At 40.7% G+C, this 18704-nt stretch overlaps 1 protein-coding gene across 5 annotated transcripts; it reads left to right on the forward strand.

Annotated features, from left to right (window-relative positions):
* The first annotated feature begins 3445 nt into the window (after nucleotides 1-3445).
* Nucleotides 3446-15794, forward strand: LOC133138564 (YTH domain-containing family protein 1-like). 5 transcript variants are annotated; one of them, XM_061257436.1, is made up of 6 exons: nucleotides 3446-3833; nucleotides 4523-4547; nucleotides 6101-6180; nucleotides 9996-11546; nucleotides 14364-14408; nucleotides 14715-15794. In XM_061257436.1, exons 1-6 carry the CDS (start codon nucleotides 3807-3809, stop codon nucleotides 14739-14741), a joined length of 1755 nt encoding a protein of 584 aa, XP_061113420.1. In that variant the 5' UTR covers nucleotides 3446-3806; the 3' UTR covers nucleotides 14742-15794. The 5 variants fall into 5 exon arrangements, with proteins under 5 accessions (XP_061113420.1, XP_061113418.1, XP_061113421.1 ...); XM_061257435.1 differs by lacking the exons at nucleotides 3446-3833; nucleotides 4523-4547 and adding an exon at nucleotides 4804-4892; XM_061257434.1 differs by lacking the exons at nucleotides 14364-14408; nucleotides 14715-15794 and having other exon boundaries at nucleotides 9996-13251.
* Nucleotides 15795-18704: the final 2910 nt, after the last annotated feature.

Raw genomic sequence — 18704 nt, forward strand, 5'->3', positions numbered from 1 at the left:
CTTGGAATTATATTGATCCATGTGGACATATGGATATTGAAGTTTCACTATGGCTTAGATTATTTTGTTATAGTGCCACCTAGCGGAGATGCTGTTCCCTATTGGAAAGCGTCCGGAGCCTGAAGCTGTTGGAAGTTCATATCATATGCAAAGGTTATTTTGTTTTGGAACAGGTTGCATAATGGAATTCAAACAATGTGATAGCTATGGAGTGTGCTGCATTATAACCATTTCCCCATTTGAACTAAACCCGAAGTACACAGAAATTAATCACACGTCCTCTGTGTTTCAGCAAGCCATCTATGAAATAAGACATTTTGGATAGGGTCTGTCAGAATCAGTACGAATAGCTCCCAGCTATAAGCTATACGTCTGAAAGATTCTTCCAAAAGACCTTAATCGTCAATCAGTGGACATAGCAAAGGATGCGATCAAATTTTTAAACAGAAAAAGTAAGAGTATGCAATCCAAAACGTTGTCTATTGATACGTGACGTGACAATCCACCGTCCTATTTAATTCAAGACGACAATGTCGGTGAAATAAGAGATGACACAGATGACAGCCATGAGTCTTTTCCTATAATGTGTGATAAGGTTAAAGAATACTAGAGAAACTGGAGGGACCATTCCACCATGCAGAATCCTCCTCCATTCCTGCAACTTTTCAGAATCATTAATATTATTTGGATACCCCCCTCTTCAGTTCAGACCACAGGTTTTTCATGGGATTTAAGTCTGGAGACTGAGATGACCATTGAAGAATATGGTTGTTGTTTTTACTTAACCATATTACATTATTGGCATTTGGCAGACGCTCTTATCCAGAGCGACGTACAACAAAGTGCATACCCATAACCAGGGATAAGTGCGCTGAAAGACCCTAGAGGGAAGTACAATTTCAACTGCTACAACAAAGTACAACAAAGATAAGGACGAGGGCCAATTATTATTATTTTCTTTTTAACAAAGAAACAAACAAACAGAGCAAAAGTGACCAAAGTTAATTATCCAAACACTGCTTACCTAGCCAACTAAAAATACCGATACACAAAGCAAGTCACAGAGACAACAATTAAGGTTCACAGGGAGGTAGGGAGGGATGGGGAGAGGTGCTGTTTGAAGAGGTGTGTCTTCAGCTTGCGCTTGAAGGTGGGGAGAGATTCTACAGTTCTGACTTCAACGGGGAGTTCGTTCCACCACCGTGGAGCCAGAACAGACAGTAGTCGTGAGCGTGATGTGGAGGTTCGGAGAGGGGGAGGTGCCAAGCGGCCTGTGGAGGCTGAACGAAGAGGTCTGGCAGGGGTGTAGGGTCTGATGATTTTTTGTAGATAAGCTGGGGAAGACCCTTTAACTGCTTGGAAGGCTAGCACCAATGTTTTGAATTTGATGCGAGCCATGACAGGCAGCCAGTGGAGGGAAGTAAGCAGGGGGGTGACGTGTCAGTATTTGGGAAGGTTGAAGACCAGATGAGCTGCTGCATTCTGGATGAGTTGGAGGGGTCTAATGGCGGATCTGTCTGTGTGGATTTTGATTTATGCTTGGAGACATTGTCCTGCTGGACAATCTACCTATGACCAAGACTCAGCTTCCTAGCAGAGGCAACCAGATTTTCTGCCAAGATTTTGTTGGATGAATTGTGCCATTGATCTTAAATTGTGGCTCTGGACCACTGGCAGCAAAACATCTCCAAAACATCAATGACCCACCACTGTATTTGACTGTAAGTACGAGATGCTCTTCCTTGTACGCATTCCATTTTGCCACCAAACATGTCGATGGTGTGTATGCGCAAAATGTTACTGATCATAGCATTCTCCTCAAGTCATAATTCCAATGAGGTAGACTCAAGCTGCTTGGTTTTATTTATTGTGCTCACGAAGGACTGTCTTTGTGCCACCCTACCAAAGAGTGTGCTGGTATGGAGGTGCAATTTTATGTTTATTTTTTTTAGATTTGGTGACCCCAAGACACAACCAATCTCTGAAATTCTTAGACTGCGATACTTGGGTTAATTATGGCCATCATCATCACCATCTTCCTTACTGTCTTTGGGATAATATGCATTTGCATCCTCTTCCTGGCAAGTTTGCAACCATGTTTTACACCTTTTTATTATTGCCCTTACAGTGGTATGTTTAACTATTTATTGTTTTATATGTGTTATCTGACATGATCATCAATTTCCATTTGTGTCTTCTAAGTTGACAGTTCTTGCTATTGGTTATGCTGATGGTTGACAAAGGGATTTCGCATTCTTGTTACCTATTTTTTTATACTCTAGTGAAACAGGAAGTGATGGAATAACATAATATAGTTCCTTTAAACTGAGAATAACTCAATTAAAGTTGTATTGCCAATTTAGCTTTGTTTGATTTTATCTACAATAATTATTATGGGTTCCAATCATTTTCGCACCTGTGGTTTTTTTTTTTTTTTAATGACATTACTAAATAAAAAACATTGAAACATTATTGAACATTATTCATGTTGCTTATTATATGCAGCCTTTTTTCCACGTTATCTTTGACAGGGGTGTTTGCACAAAGTATTAAACCAGGGGTGCCAATAATTTGGGCACCTATGGTTTAAAAAAAATAATAATAATCACTTAATAAAAAACATTGAGAATAAATTATTGAAAAGAAGTATACAGTTTTACTATATGTTTGAAGATATATAGATTATTATGTGTTGTTTACTAAATACAGCATTTCTTCTTCTTTTTTATCAAGGGTGCCCCAGAATTAATGCATATACTACCATTCAAAAGTTTGGAATCACCTTGTCTTTTTTTCTGATTTCATATTTTATTTTCTCTGTTTGTAATCAAACAATTCACACGTGGTGAAAGCGCAGACACAGAGCTTTTCGCAAAGGGCATTTTTTATACATTTAGTTTTCATGTAGTAATCACATCACTTTTTATATGTAGTACCCCATTTCAATGTTTGAAACATAATGTCAAATAAAAGAGCTATGTTTTGTACATGGTTGCATATCCTTTGCATGCCATGACTTCCTGATGTCTGTGACTTATCAATATCATCAGAAACTTATTTTCAGGTTTTCCTCCAAGTGATACTAAAACTATCTGCATTGAAATGGATCTTTATTGGAATTGGGGGATAGGAATAGACTCAGCTGTAAATTATGCCGATACAGTATAGAACACATTTGTTGGCTAAAAGGTTTTAAGTCATCAAGGGTCCATGGTATGAAATGAGCCTCAAACAACTGTGATGCTGCCAGACATGCAGTAGCTACAACAATATGTGTGTCTCCTGAATTTCAACAGGAAAATAAGTCATGAGACTGTATTGTCTCAGTTATAATACGCAGTCCATGCATTGAGATTCCACAGTATGTGCTCGCTGTATGGCCATCTTTTAAAAAACCCGGTGAGACTGACGTCACGCCACTCGCTCAGACCCCGGATGGAACTTCCATTGGGGGGAAGTGGACTGGGCTGCACAATAACTGAGGAGGTTGTTGGAGTAAAAAAAAAGAAAGAAAGAAAGAAAAGAAAAAAGAAAACAGCAAGCGAAATCAACTGTGGAAAGAGATTGTATAACATTGGAAAATCAATAAACTGTGGGAATCTGAAAACGCCATCATTGCAGTCTCTTCCAAACTGGACTTTGTTAATCCGTGCGGACTGGAGGAAGAATTAAATAGTGGAACTTGTGTTGGGGATACGTGCTGTGGAAAAAAACACTAGCTACTGACTGAGTAGAGAGCGAAACACGGGGCTTGGAAAGACATTGACTAAGGCTCCACTCCAATCCAGGGGCTTGCTTAATGAATTATGTCTGCCACAAGCATTGACCCTCAGGTAGGCAGGACGGGATGTGCCGGTGACTAGCAAAGTTAGCTAGCAATATCTTCTTTTTAAGGCCTTTAGCTAGCTAGCTTGCTATATTAGAATGAACGGAATTTGCATCAAAGTCTTGTCTTATGCATGATCGTCATCGATTGAAGATGTATAGAGCTAACTAGCAAGTGTTGCTAGCTTTCAGACTGCATTTAAGTGCGAGATAGATAAGGTATTCAATAACGTCCACTCTGCTAGCTACCGTGGGACCTGTTAAGGGCAATGTTGCAGTTGGCTAACATTAGGTAGAGAGACGGCTGGCTACCTTGCCATGCAGCTAACAAGCTAACTCATCTGTTCGAGAGATAGCCAGCTAACGTTGGCCTCTTGAATTTCCATTCACAAGCTAATGGATAACTGTTAGCTGAAAAATAGATGACTGACAAGCTAGCCTCTTTTTTCAAAGGGGACAAAAATACTTTTTTCAAGATGGTCTTTTCTATCAAAGATTTCCATGAGAAGCATTTGTAAAGTATCACTAGTAGCCAGTAGCATCTAGTTAGCCCACCTAGGTAAATAACTGGTCGCTAGCGTTAGCTGCCTTGAAACCTAAAATCAGAATAAAGTTAGCCTTCCGTCTTTATGATTGCCTAACGTTAGCAAATTTTTTCTATCTTTCTTTCATGGTATCCATCTGAATGGAAACCCAGAGATCAAAGGGACAAGCCTCCAAAGGTAAGAAAACACAGAAAGATTGCACAATCCTCTCGCAGTAATTTAGTTAACGTTACCATTGTGACCGAGTTAGCGGCCACTAAGTTCATGGAGTTAGCTAGCTAGCATAACTTAGTTAACTCAGCTTTTAAATATTCTCGAGGGCTATATTAAGTGGAGAACATGAGTACAATAGCTAAACTACCAGCAAGCTAACGTTTATTGTTTGCAGCTGAACAGCTTGGTACGGGTTCTGAATCATCGTGGCTAGTTTGCTTGTGAATCGTAGCTAACGTTAGTTGGCTACGATGATTTCCTCAGTTTGCTCTTACAACTTGACAACACTAACACAACAAGGCCTACTTTGTAAGGTTTCAATCTCGGGTGAACGTAATCGTCCAAAGATGGTTAACTTGTATAACCTTAACTGCTGGACTTAATATTTTTGTTTCTTTAACGTTAGCTAACTAGCTGAATATAATGTCTTTCCAATTTGATCACCTGATATGCTCTCACTTCCTGTAATACAGTTGTATGTAACGTTGCCGAGCTGGACCACATTGGTAATGTTTGGTTAACTAGCTAGCGCGTGCTGACCGCACTATTTATAGCAATGATATTGCGCATACCTGGTAGACTTGGAATTGTAACTTACTTACTCAGCATGTGTAAGGTTATACCGATATAACGTCGTCGGGGTTGCGTGCTTTTAGAGACCACGAACTTGTAATTGCCATTCGTCGTGATGAATTGATTATTTTATAATTGCTACCAAAAATACATACTATTTTCTGATGACGTTTGCCTGATGGGATATTACGTAGAATATATGCTTGGCTATAAGATATCACAAATTATACATTGCACTGTAAATTGGCAAAATGACACGTTTGCTTTTTTGTTGTTGTTGTTTACCAGTCTGGAAAAATGGTAATTCAAGCAATATGTATGTTATATTCAAGTTATGCATTGTGAATGGGAGCCATGTTGCCATTTTACAGTCACTAGTTAAATAATTGGCTTGGCTATACATGCTCTTCATTATAGGAATGATCACAAATAATTGGGTGTGGTCTGATGTTACTAACAAGTGAAGGTGTATCCGAGCCACAGGCTGGGTGGGCTGGTAAGCAGACGGACAAACACATGGCCTTGATTCATGGTGAAAACTGGCACATGGGTCATGCTATGGCTGATGCATTTCCAGGTTAATGTTAAACTGGCCTGATAGGGACATTAGCCATCTGCCACGAGCACTTGAGGGCATGTTCTTATTTATGATGTGCAATCGTTACCTTTTGGCATAGGACAACAACCATACCAGCATGATGAGCTAATTGTCAGGAGTCATTACCAACAGTGAAATCATACATATCCATGGTCCTGCACTCGGGAAGGATGCATCCTAGCATTCACATTACTCATCGTATATATTGTTATGAGTTGACTGATAATACCTATTATTTTCCTGTGACTATGCTTTATTTAGTTTAAATTGTGTCCTTTGTATGTTTTTTTTAATAGTTATATGTTTATAAAGTCATCACAAAGTCATTCCTTGTTTATACTTGCAGTGCAAAATGGTTCTCTCCATCAGAAGGAAACTGTTCATGACAATGATTTTGAACCATACCTCACTGGCCAGTCTAATCAGGTGAGTATGTATCTAAAGACCTCATCAGCATGCATGTGAGAGATTGCAAAAGTCTCATCCTGTTAGCCCCAACAATATCTACGGTTTACATAACACCCATGGAATCAGAAAAGGCCACCGGGACTTAAATGTTCATCTGCTGAGAGAACTGGACAGTAAACATGGGTCGGCTTTCATGAGGGAGATGAGATTGGGTGGAGATTATTATTGGGTGCTTCAGCTGCCCACCAATGACAATTCTTCATGGGTACTTTAACCTCCAGTACAGCCAATGACAGTACTGGAGAAAATGCAGCTATCCATCTTTACACACATTTAATTAGATGGTTGTGTGCCTGACATTTAAGAGTGAGATGTTCCATACCAAATCACTGTATGAACCAACCTCATTGGGAATTTATTGCTAGGTGTGTACCTGATATGAAATTGAGCTCACTTGCTTTGTAGACCAGACCATTCTGTTCTTAACCAGGGAAGTGGTATATTGCCTATTAGACAAAATGTTTCAGCAGAACATACTGTATCTTGTTGGTTCTTCAGAAAATGGCTTCTGACATAATCTGATCTCTCAAAGCATGCAAGGGACCTGTTGGGTCATTGGTGTAGCTAACCTAGAGGGGAATTATTTCTAACTCAGAGGCTTGATTCATATTTTGAAAGAACCCCCTAAACCTTGCACAGCTCCTCTTTAATTAACATTATATCAAATAAATCTGTATCCCTTATGAATAATTAATTTTGCAGCCAAGTTGTAATTAATAGCTGTAGGAACAATATAGGAAACGTTGAAAAGAACAGCAGAATCTAGAATGAAAGAACCTGGAAAATGCATGTACACATTTTTTACATGCTTTCTTTGGTTACTTGGCACACTAGCTTAAGAAATACAGTGAATGCCAACATATTAATTTGCTCATAAAACAGCCTAGGTGCCACATAAGCCTAAAAGTGACAGTTCATATTGGAAAGGTTCCTGCAGCCATTAATTTACATTACTAGAATGCATGGTCTTACCACTGTGCCAAGCTGGTTCAATAATGGCAGAAAACCATTGAACTTAAATATGATAGTGTTTCCACAAAGCCTACCACTAGAATTGTCTGACTGTTATGTCTACATGCCAACGTAGACAACATTCCAACATCTCAACATTGTATGGATCTTCAGTGCAGAGGGTGTCCTCTGCTTTTGCCCAATCTTGTAGTGGAACTGTCTGGTTTATCCAGACTCCTCACCTTGGCTCTGGAAGTTCCTTCACCTGCCCAAATAAGGTTCACATGCTGCACCATTTATGTAGGCAGTGTAGAATATGTCCTGTATAGAATATGCAGCATTCATTCTTGTTATGTCTATGACCACTGCCTTGTCTGAGAATAACATATGTATTGAGAATATGAGCAGCTGATTTGAGTGCACTAGGTCTGAGCATGGTCTGTTGTAGTTTCACCCTTTATTTTCTAAAGAATAAGCTGTACTTCCATTAACATGCTTTAACATGCTTTTTATATTTATTCACAGTTTTGGAAAAACCAACTCGCAAACAGTATACCATTTTCAAATGTTCAACCCTTTTGTCCAAGTTTATTAATTACTTGCACTTAAACCTATAACTAATTTACTTGAGAGAAGTATAAAAAGGGTAAATGTCACTGCAACCGAGCACTGTTCATCAGAATATGAGAAGAATAGACCGTAAAGGATTTCAGGGGATGTGAGATGCAGAATACAGAATACAGGTGTTATATCGGCCCAGATTTTTAGAAAGCTAACGGGAAGAGACTTGCCAAGTTCTCAGAGAAATCACAGTTTGCTACTGCAGCCCCTGGGATGGTTTTCTCAGGAAAGATTGTCATTCAAGGCAGCAGTGCATTTCTAAGGGTGTAAACATTGACTGTGCAGTCTGAACCCCTCGACTCATGGGTATTGGTTACAGATGGGCACTTTTTTTGTTCCATTTTCCTTTGTATCTCTTCTCTCCTTGGACTAGAATTTAAACTGCAGAGAGTGGGCCAGTTATAGACTAAGTGTGATCATCAATCAAGGTGGTGATGCAGCTGGAATTGGTTTAATTGGAAAATATTGTTGTTGTGGGGAACTAGCTTCCCCAGGAGAACCTAATTTATTTTTCATTGAGGAACCAATTTGATGCATGGTATGTATTACGACTCCTTTTGAAAATACTTGGAAATAGTTTTGTGAGGAGGGCAAGCTGCCCTTTTTACCACTCAGATTTCTCCATTTAACTGGGTGATCTGCTGCTGTCTGGGCTCTGTTGTAGTTTGTTTGCAAATATTCACTCGCTACGGCAAATAGCCTAGCCCATTGGCATTTTGTAGTTGAACAGATGCCTATAGGTCCCTGTTACTCAAATCACGGTCCTCAATGGCCAATAACTGCTGGTTTTCCATCCTCCCTTTACCTGGGAGTCAGGTGTGAAGACAGTCTGTCGGTAGCACTAATGGTTCCCTGTACATCTAAAGGGAATTGATTTTGTCAATTTATCGTTTACAGGAATCATTGCATATCGTGGATTGTGAAAATAGTGGTTATTGATGATATTGGTTGTGTATATTGGTGATTTATTTGTCTTAACCGAATGCATGGTTAGATATAAATGTGTTTATCACCCCTGTGACTTTGTAAACTACTGCACAACACTGATCAGTTTCATTCAAAGTTGTGCTCATTAGGGTAAAAGTGTGACAGGTCTGCTGACCATGGTGACAGAGTCCATTGACAGTCTGCCATAAAGCTGATGCTAACGGCTCATCTGAGAATGACAGATTTGAGTTGAGAACACAGAATCTTGATCTTTACTGTCAATAGAACAGAGGTCATAGATAGGGGACTGCACTTTTGATCACTGAGCATGAATGGGAAATTCAATACATTTACTGTGGACAAAAGTGCAGCATCAAATTTCACAGATGGTTCCAATAGCTTGGAACTCATGAAAAGGCCATTGCTGTATGACATAAGCAATATTTCTGTGCATCAGTATGCATCCATAGCTTGCCATTAAGTGTTCGGAATAGCCGTAAATGGGTCTTTGTTATTGAATTATTCGGGTCCATCTGCATTTAAAGAAAAATGTATATATATATAGAATTCAGGCCGAGATGAGTTGGGCCCAGAATTTTGACCACTCAAAGCATGTTTTGTTATTTATTTGGGTGTTTTCTGTTCGACTGTTAGGTGTTTATTGTAGGTACTGTGTGTCTGTCGTGTGTGTTGTGATGAGGAATAAGCTCATTTCTGCGCTCGTTTCTTTGTTGTCGGTTGGATGGGTGGTGTGTTGCGTGTGCCAGTGTTTGTTTCTGTCCAGCGTGTCTGCATTGTGCTGAGGCTTCACTGCACTGGGGGCCCCTCCCTGCAGAGTTATTGTCCTATGACCGATGCTGTCTTTCACAGGCACCCATGCATAGCCCTTTTCTCCAGTATGTCTGTCCATGGCTCACTGCTTAAGAAAAAGGGCGAGGATGCAGTGGATATTTCTTGTGGAGTGACTGCTCCCACCGTATTGCAGAACAGGGAGATAAATCTCCTGTGAAGTTGAATACGTTTTCGGAGTAGGCATATGCGGATGTTTATAACCTATTAGAGCCTTGCTGTTGTGTTTATGGTCCCATTCTGTGTGAGCAGAGAATGGTATGGTGCTAGGGACATTCTGGCTTGAGGGTTTAAAAAATGCTTTTCAATCAGCGCAGTCTGCACTGCACCATGTTAGACCAGTAAGATCAGGAAAATCCCATTTTGCAGAAGTGAATTTGCAAATAAATGAATTGTGCTTAACCTGATAATGTTTCACTCCGCAGAACAACAGCTATCAGTCCATGACAGACCCGTACATGTCCAGCTACTACCCTTCCATCGGGTTCCCCTACCCTCTCAGCGAAGCCCCCTGGTCGACTGGCGGAGACCCTCCTATCCCTTACCTGACCCCCTATGCACCCTTGAGCAATGGAGACCACCATTTTATGCACGACACGGTTTTCGGACAGCCGGGGGGACTGGGGAGCAACATCTACCCTCACAGGTTTAACTTTTTCCCGGAGAATCCGGCCTTCTCGGCCTGGGGCACCAGCGGCTCTCAGGGACAGCAGACTCCGAGCTCAGCCTACGGGGGCAGCTACAGCTACCCCCCCAGCTCCCTAGGGGGCACCCTGGTGGATGGGCAAACAGGCTTTCACAACGACACTTTAAACAAAGCGCCAGGCATGAACAGCATTGAGCAGGGCATGGTGGGACTGAAGATCGGGGGCGACGTGGCAGGCTCCGGGGTGAAGGCGGTGGGCTCCGTTATCGGCGGGGCGGTGGCGGGTAACGGGGGGACAGCCATCGGCATGCCCCCTCCCAAGCCCACCTCCTGGGCGGCCATCGCCAGCAAGCCCGCCAAGCCGCAGCTCAAGGCCAAGGTGAAGCCAGGGATGCCCCTCCCTGGGGGAGCCTTGCCCCCGCCCCCCATCAAACACAACATGGACATTGGCACCTGGGACAACAAGGGGCCCATGACCAAAGTGCCCCAGTCACACCTGCAGCTGCCCCACTCGCTGCCCCAGCCGCCCCTGCAGGCCTCACAGTCGCTGCTCCAGCAGGTGGCCATGCAGCCGCCCCCGCACCAGCAGCTGCCTCCACAGCCCTATCAGAACCACGCCCAGCCCCCTCCCCTGCAGACCCGCTGGGTGGCCCCCCGCAACCGAAACCTGGGCTACGGCCAGGGCTGCATCGACACTGGCCCCTCTTCTTGTGGCGGCGGCGTAGGGGGGCCCCCCGGCTCGGGGGGTCTGGGCCCCGGCGCGGACTCTCACCCCGTCCTGGAGAAGCTGAGGGCCGCTCACAGTTACAACCCGAAGGACTTTGACTGGAACGTGAAGAACGGCCGGGTGTTCATCATCAAGAGCTACTCGGAGGACGACATCCACCGCTCCATCAAGTACTCCATCTGGTGCAGCACTGAGCACGGCAACAAGCGCCTGGACGGGGCCTTCCGCGCCATGGCGACCAAGGGCCCGGTGTACCTGCTGTTCAGCGTCAACGGCAGCGGACACTTCTGCGGCGTGGCCGAGATGCGCTCGCCCGTGGACTACGGCACCAGCGCCGGCGTCTGGTCGCAGGACAAGTGGAAGGGCAAGTTCGACGTCAACTGGCTCTTCGTCAAGGACGTGCCCAACAGCCAGCTGAGGCACATCCGCCTGGAGAACAATGACAACAAGCCCGTCACCAACTCACGCGACACGCAGGAGGTGCCCCTGGAGAAGGCCAAGCAAGTGCTCAAAATCATCGCCACTTACAAGCACACCACCTCCATCTTTGATGACTTTTCTCATTATGAGAAGCGGCAGGAAGAGGAGGAGGTGGTCCGAAAGGTAACTCCACGCACCTGTCCCCACCCACCCCGCCACCACCAGCCTCCAGTTCTTTCTGGGCTTTGCTCTAATGAATAACCCGTTTCTGAAGTCCTTGAATGAACATATTTTCTTTTGTAATTGCCTGCCTTCTTTATTGTGACGGTTGAGTGTTTTTCAAGGGGGGGGGGGAGAGTGGGTGATGGGGTGGCATATATTTATTTTGCTTACAAGACTTCTGTGCGACTCACTTGCTAGCTCTGACCTAACAGCAATAAGTATGAAGGTGATCACATTCAGCTTTGCTTTTTATTGTATTTTACTGTCATGTATCTAAATGGCACTCTCCCTAGATGGAATTACTTCTTTTGCCTTTACATCTGACTGCATTTATTTTAGACCTTGGCCCATAATTCACTATACAGTATCTCCATAAACTCACATATTACACTGGTTTCGCCTGGCTCATTATGGGTGATGGGTGTTTTGGTCTTTAGGTCTGATGCATGATCTGATATAAACATAACACTTTATTTTATTTAAGGCCATGTTGCTTTCTGTTTTAAAAGTGTGCAATGTGTCTTGCGTTTGGCCTTTCCTTCCTTGGTAGTGTCTTTTAGACATCGGAGAAGATCTGAACTGCCCACATCATCCATCCGCAGGAACATGAATCTGAAATGGAATGAGCCAAGTTGGCCATTGTTTAAAGATATACATTTCTGTGAAATAAAGTATTGAAATTAAGTTGCAGTTTGCAGATACCCAGTTAGGACACCATGATTAAAGGGGGTGTTTTGCCCATTCTCCAATTGGAGCATGTACACTTGCATGTCAAGGTTTCAGGCAAAATTATTTGGCTAGGTAGCTGTTCCAGCAATGATTAGCTTCAATATTGCATCCATCTGAATAACTTCTATCATCCTGTCCCGAAAACACGACAAAGTGTTAGCTTTTTTCCTAAATGAAATGTCCACATAATACCATACACTAGCTTGTTACAAACGTTAGCTGTGTGCAGGCTTGTCTCAGTTACTTCTGTTGTTTTCTACACAACCTGTTAGCAAAAACAAGACACAAGTAGTGATCACCAATGTTATGATAAAAACCATTGCATAATGCTTTGGATTTGAACACCATCACAATGGTGACCAGTTAACAACAGCTGTGTTACTCAACTGAAATGTTAGCTAGCTTTCTCTGGAGCCACATATGAAATTTAGTTCAATTTGCAAGGGTTGGTTATAGAGCTTTTTGTGATAGAGTAATCCTTCATCCGTTTTCTTCAACATTCACATTTTGCTTGTCATTAAACATTATTTTACTGATATCACACTGTTTATTGAAAATCATGACTTGTGCCCACAAATTCTGTACAAGTATCAGACTTTTAGATCTGTTGTTAATGGTGATCTTTGAAACCATATGATCACCACAAACAAATTAAAGTATTGTGCATAGGATGCAAATCAGCCTGTGTGCTGTTGGGTTGCATGGTGTTCAATTTTCAGCTATACCTGTATCTCAACGTGCTAATCTCAAAAAATATGTTTTACACTATTCTTGAACCAATTTTCTATGAACCCTTGAACCCTTCAATAATCATCTTTTAATAAACCATTTGACCAATTTGTGTGAAATGTAGCCTGCAAGATCTCTGAGAAACTACCTTGTTTAATCTTTTTGGCAGGCACAATCAGAGCAAATAAAATTGCCAATATAGTTGAAATGGTGTCAATATTGCTTGACTGACTGAATCGAACATAACTTCACCACATTAGAGAGAGCTTTCTTTGAGATCTTATCTTTTATGTTAATTGCATATTGTGTTGACCAGCCTCCATATTGTATTTTGAACTGATGAAAATGCAATACATGAACTGATGATTCATTTTGCTAAATCACTGATGAACCATCCATGAGTGATGATGAAGCTTTATACCATTTCCATAATGAAAAATAAATTTCCTTTAGTCTTGTTTGGTACCTGAGTATGGGCAGAAATTAGAGCCAGCAGAAATTGAATTTGAATTCCTTAAATTGAATTTGTTTTACAGTTGATTTTGTAATGTTTAAACTGATTTCTTTTTTTCTTTTTTTTTTAAATTTAATTTTGAATTGTAAACTCCCATTCTTTTTTCGATATTTGAAATTGACTGTAAAATAGAAATTCGTTTTCATGTAATTCAATCTTCACTTTTGATAATTTGAAAAATTAGAGGTTCAAAATTCTAGTTCATTACACTTTCAAATATAATTCTTGAAATTCAATTTCAGTTTTCTGTAACACATTTCTGGCTATTTTGTAAAATGAGCACACATTCAGTCAAACAACGTTCATCACCTTAAGAGGCACCAATATTGTTTGTATTATCCTTTGGTATTGCGGTGGCACTTGGAGCATTTAAGGGAGCTTGGCACCATCAATTTTAACCATGAGCATCCAGAGGCTGAACTAACAGGTAGGCCACGTAAACTTCTGTGAAGCTTGCCACAGTAAGACTTGCGCTTTTAAGCTACAAGTTCAAAGCTAAACTTGCAATAAACATGCAAGTTATGCAATTCAAATTCAGTTTCAGTTGGTATTAATTTCTCCCCATACATGTGCTTTGCTTTTGTTGTGAATGTATTTATATATATTTTTTAAATTGAATATTTGGACTTGTAGCAGGTTTTTAAGAACATCATTTGAAAGTTTAGCACAATGTCACAATTTTATGCCCAAATGTATCATATTGAGTGGAATTTTACTTGCATTTTATTTTATTCTGAATGTGGTCATGTCATCTTTCAGTGGCTGTGGCGTGACTGAATTTCTTTGCACCTTTTCTATTTTGGTAGAATTTTGATCCGGCTCCCATCCAGAACCGGTCAAGACTGGATCAGGTAAAGTATCAGGCTATTAACCATCTCAGTTGCTAGGTGTGAACATGATGTGAGAATTAACTTGTATGTCTTATTTCACCAGTAACAGGGAAATCTACATGTAGTGGGAGATTTTATCACAAACACACTGACATGTTTTCATGTGGTAATGTTAGATTTTTGTGTTTTTTAATGTGACACTGATTAAGATTGCATAATTGTACCAATATCCCTGATAGCTTCAGAATCCTGTTTCAAGTGTAATTTATTTCTTTAAGAATGCATTTTGATCTCCCCCCTACTTTTTGTGTCCTCACCCTCCTCCAGGAACGCCAAAATCGAAGCAAACAATAGAAGACTCTATTATTGGATTGATGGACGGTTATACTTGGACTTTGATTTAAGAGACAAAAGAAAAAATTAAAAAGAATCTTTTTTTTTTTTTTTTTTTTCTTTCTATTTAATCCTGGTGATTTCAGCCAGCGTGGAGACTTAAGCTTTCCGCTCCAAGTACCTTTTTTTGTGCAGGGATAACAAGCTGGTTCAATAATCATATAGCTGCCGAATATTATTTTAAATTCTTTCCATTTTCAGTTTTCATAATCAGTCACCTCCCCTTCCCCCCTCCTTCCCACTTTATTTGAATCAGGGTTCAATAGCAGAAATTCAACTTTTGAGTTACAATCATAAATGGATGTGTTACCCTCTTTTCACATTAGGGGGTGCAGTTGTTATATATTGGGTATATTGAACCACAGGTTGAAGATCCGTGTGGACATGCAATGTTATGACAGGATGATGATCAATTTTGTTGTAGAACTGCTTTTTTGGCTCATTACTGTTGTGACCAATTGAAGTTAATTCATAAACTGTTTGTACTGTTTTTCTTTTCCTATCTGGAGCCTTAACATGTTAAATAATGATGTGAACTGAACCGAGTAGTCTTTCTGAAGTCAGCAGTAATAATCAGGGGGAAGAGGCTCTCAGCTGCCTGCTTCAGAAGAGCAGCCATTCTCTGCTCGCAGGATGGAAGATGGACATGTTCGCTTGGAATATTTTTGTGCAATTTTTATTTTGACACGCCCCCACTTGAACTGTTTCGCATTTCCTGGCAGGAGTTTCATGCGTTTAATCCAGTCTAAAGAAATGTAGCATTCACTTGCTTTTAAGTCAAATATGCTTTCTTATTAGAATGTGATGTAATTACCACATTAATATTTTATCCCTTGAGTTACATGTCACTTAATCATTTCTGTTAAATTATGGTTTGGCTATAAACCTTTCATTTGTCCTCATTAACGCTACGCTTTGACATAGGAGCATATAGTTATGGAGAAGACTCAATGGTGTAACCTGATATTAATGTTACAAATTTATTGTCAAAAGCAAGAAAAATGAGAACGAAAAGTGGTTTGTGTGTGATTTCTTAGTGTTTTCCTTTTTATATTCACCATTGAGATATGTGGCCACTTTATTAGGTAAACCTGCTTATTGACGTAAATAGCCTGCTGCTCTTGACAGTGAATCGCGTGGCTGCGACTCCATATTATATAAAGCATGCAGCTATGATGAGGATTTAACTGTTGTTCAACCAAATGAGAATGGGCAAGACTTTGACATTCTCTATAGAGTATACAGAGAATGATGAGGGATGAGAAGATGAACAAAAAACATCCAGTGAACGCCAATTCTGCGGCAAAAAACCCTTCTTAATGAGAGGTCAGAGGTGAATGGGCAATCTCCTTCAAGGTAACCGAAAGGTCACAAATGCTCAAATAACAGCTTACAGTGGTGTGCAGAAGGCCGTCTCTGAAGGCCCAATGCGTCAAACTTATACGTGGATTGGCTACAGCAGCAGACTGCTGGGTTGCACTCAGAAAGATTAGACTACAGTGCGCACGTAATCAGCAAAACTGGATCATTTAAGATCGGAAAATTATCGCCTGGTCTGACCAATCTCAATTTCTGCTGCAACAAGCAATATGTATTTTTAGGACTGGGTCTTTGCCCCCGAAAGAGCCTGACTTCTTTTTGGCAGATTGAGCTAGGTGCAGGAAACATTCTTTAGAGATTCTGGTCCATGTTAACATTATAGCATCTCGCAGTTGCTGCAGATTTGTCTGCTGTACATTCATGCTGCGAAACTCCCTTTCTCCCCATGTAGCTCTATTGGATTGCGAACTGGTGACTGGAGGCCATTGGAGTACACTGAGCTCATTGTCATGTTTGTGGTACCAACTTGAGATGATGTTTGCTTTGTGACATGGTGTGTTATCCTGCTGGAAGTAGCCATCAGAAGATGTGTAGGTTGTGGTCAGGAAGGGATCCATATGGTCAGCAACAACACTTGGGTAGGCTGTGGCATTTAAACGATGCTCAATTTGAATCATGTGTGCCAAGAAAACATTGCCCACACCATTGCACCAACACTACAAGCCTGAACCATTTTCACAATGCAGGATGGATTCATGTTTATGCCAAATTCTGGCCCTACCATCTGCATGTCTCAGCAGGATTCGAGAAAATGTTAATTTTATCCGGGTTGACCATGTAAGTAAGACCCCAATATGTCTTGTTGGTCATGGGAGAGCATTCCTGCCCACCGTTACTTGTGTGGCTCTGATTCAATGTCCACACACTTTTATATAAGATTTGTGGAACAATCTTGCAATTGGGTGGTGTCAGTTTAAGATTTTTATTGAAGTCTGCCTTTTTCTCGTTTTGTTGTAAAAAATATTTTCTGACCTGCGTATTCCTGAAAGTGGCGCTATTACCTTTATCCTTGAGGGAGATATCCTGCTGATTTTGAGTATAGAAGCATGAAATGGTGGTGATGATGCCTGTTGCTCTAGTACAGGAAAATGCACGTGCTAATCAATAGAGGGTGTTGACTGCATTAGGAAACCGCTGCTTATCTGTCTCTAAAAATTAGGTACACAAAGGGCCTAAATTAAAATTTAAAATAAGATTAACATGAATCTATAAAGACATTTAGTTATTAGACCACTTTAGTAATGTCAGTGGATATTACCTGTAAGGTTAAACCTATTGACTTTATTTTTCTTCTTCCTTTAGAATATTTTAAGCCTTAATAAAAAATAGCCATTTTGAAAGTGATGGAAGTGTTGTTTTTACCTTTCTCGTGTCTCTGTTCATGTCTTAAAAGTGCACGGATGCACATCCATCATCTGCAGTGCATTGTTCACTGAGTAACCCATTAACGCCTCCTACATTTATTCAACTTGTGCAACAGAGGTTTAAAGGTCAGTGAACTTATGTTTAAAATTTTAGAAGCAATAGGCCTGCAAAAATATTGTGTTGACATTTATCATGCTAAGCCACTTTAAACAATTTGATATTGAATGCATGTATTCATCTAAAGTTAATCTTCAAAAATATTTGTACCATTAATGAGATGTAACATACATTTTATAAAATGCTGAGATTGCATTAATATTTTGGCACATTTTTCCTATTTACATTATTTGTAAATTGTATGTTCAGAAAACAAATGGGCAACCTTGTAATAACAGTGCAGTCTGTAAGCATTTGGACAGTGACAGTTTCTGTTGTTTTTGCTCTCTACTCCAGCACACTGGATTTGAAATTAAATAGTATACACTTTCACCATATATTTATTGTCAGCTTTAATTTCAGTGTATAATCCATATTCAGTGATCTGCGATGAGTTTCAGCCCTTCTTACGCATAGTCCCCCTTTATCATAGCACCTCAAATATTCAAATTCAGTGTGCTGGACTGCTGAGCCAAAACAACACAAATTGTATCACTGTCCAAATGCCACAAAGTATTTCCCCTTCTCCTGGGATTTCCTATATTATTGCATCACTGTCACGCTGAATGGTTTTAGTCTATAAGTTTACATTAGACAAAGGGAACATGAGTAAACAGAAAAAAATGTGAATGACTATTTTGTTTATTTAATGAAAAAAATATCAAACACCAAAATCACCCCTGTGCCTAATTCCCTCTTAAAGTTAATACCTGGTTGCACCACCTTTAGCAGCAATAATTGCAAACAAATGCTTTGTGTAATTTAATACCAGTCTTTCAAATTGCTGTGGAGGAATTTTTGTCCATTATTCTTTGCAGAACTGATTTAATTCGGAAAATTGGTACGTTTTTGGGCATTAACTGCTTGTTTCAGTTCCTGCCACAACATCTCTATTAGGTTCAAGTCAGGACTTTGACTGGGCCCCTCCAAAATGTATTGGATCATTGTCTTGCTGTGTAACCCAATTACACTTCAGCCTCCGCTCACAGACCAATGACCTGACATTCTCCTTAAGATTTTCGT

The sequence above is a fragment of the Conger conger genome, chromosome 10, assembly GCF_963514075.1.
Source record: "Conger conger chromosome 10, fConCon1.1, whole genome shotgun sequence".
In the NCBI taxonomy this organism is placed as follows: domain Eukaryota; kingdom Metazoa; phylum Chordata; class Actinopteri; order Anguilliformes; family Congridae; genus Conger; species Conger conger.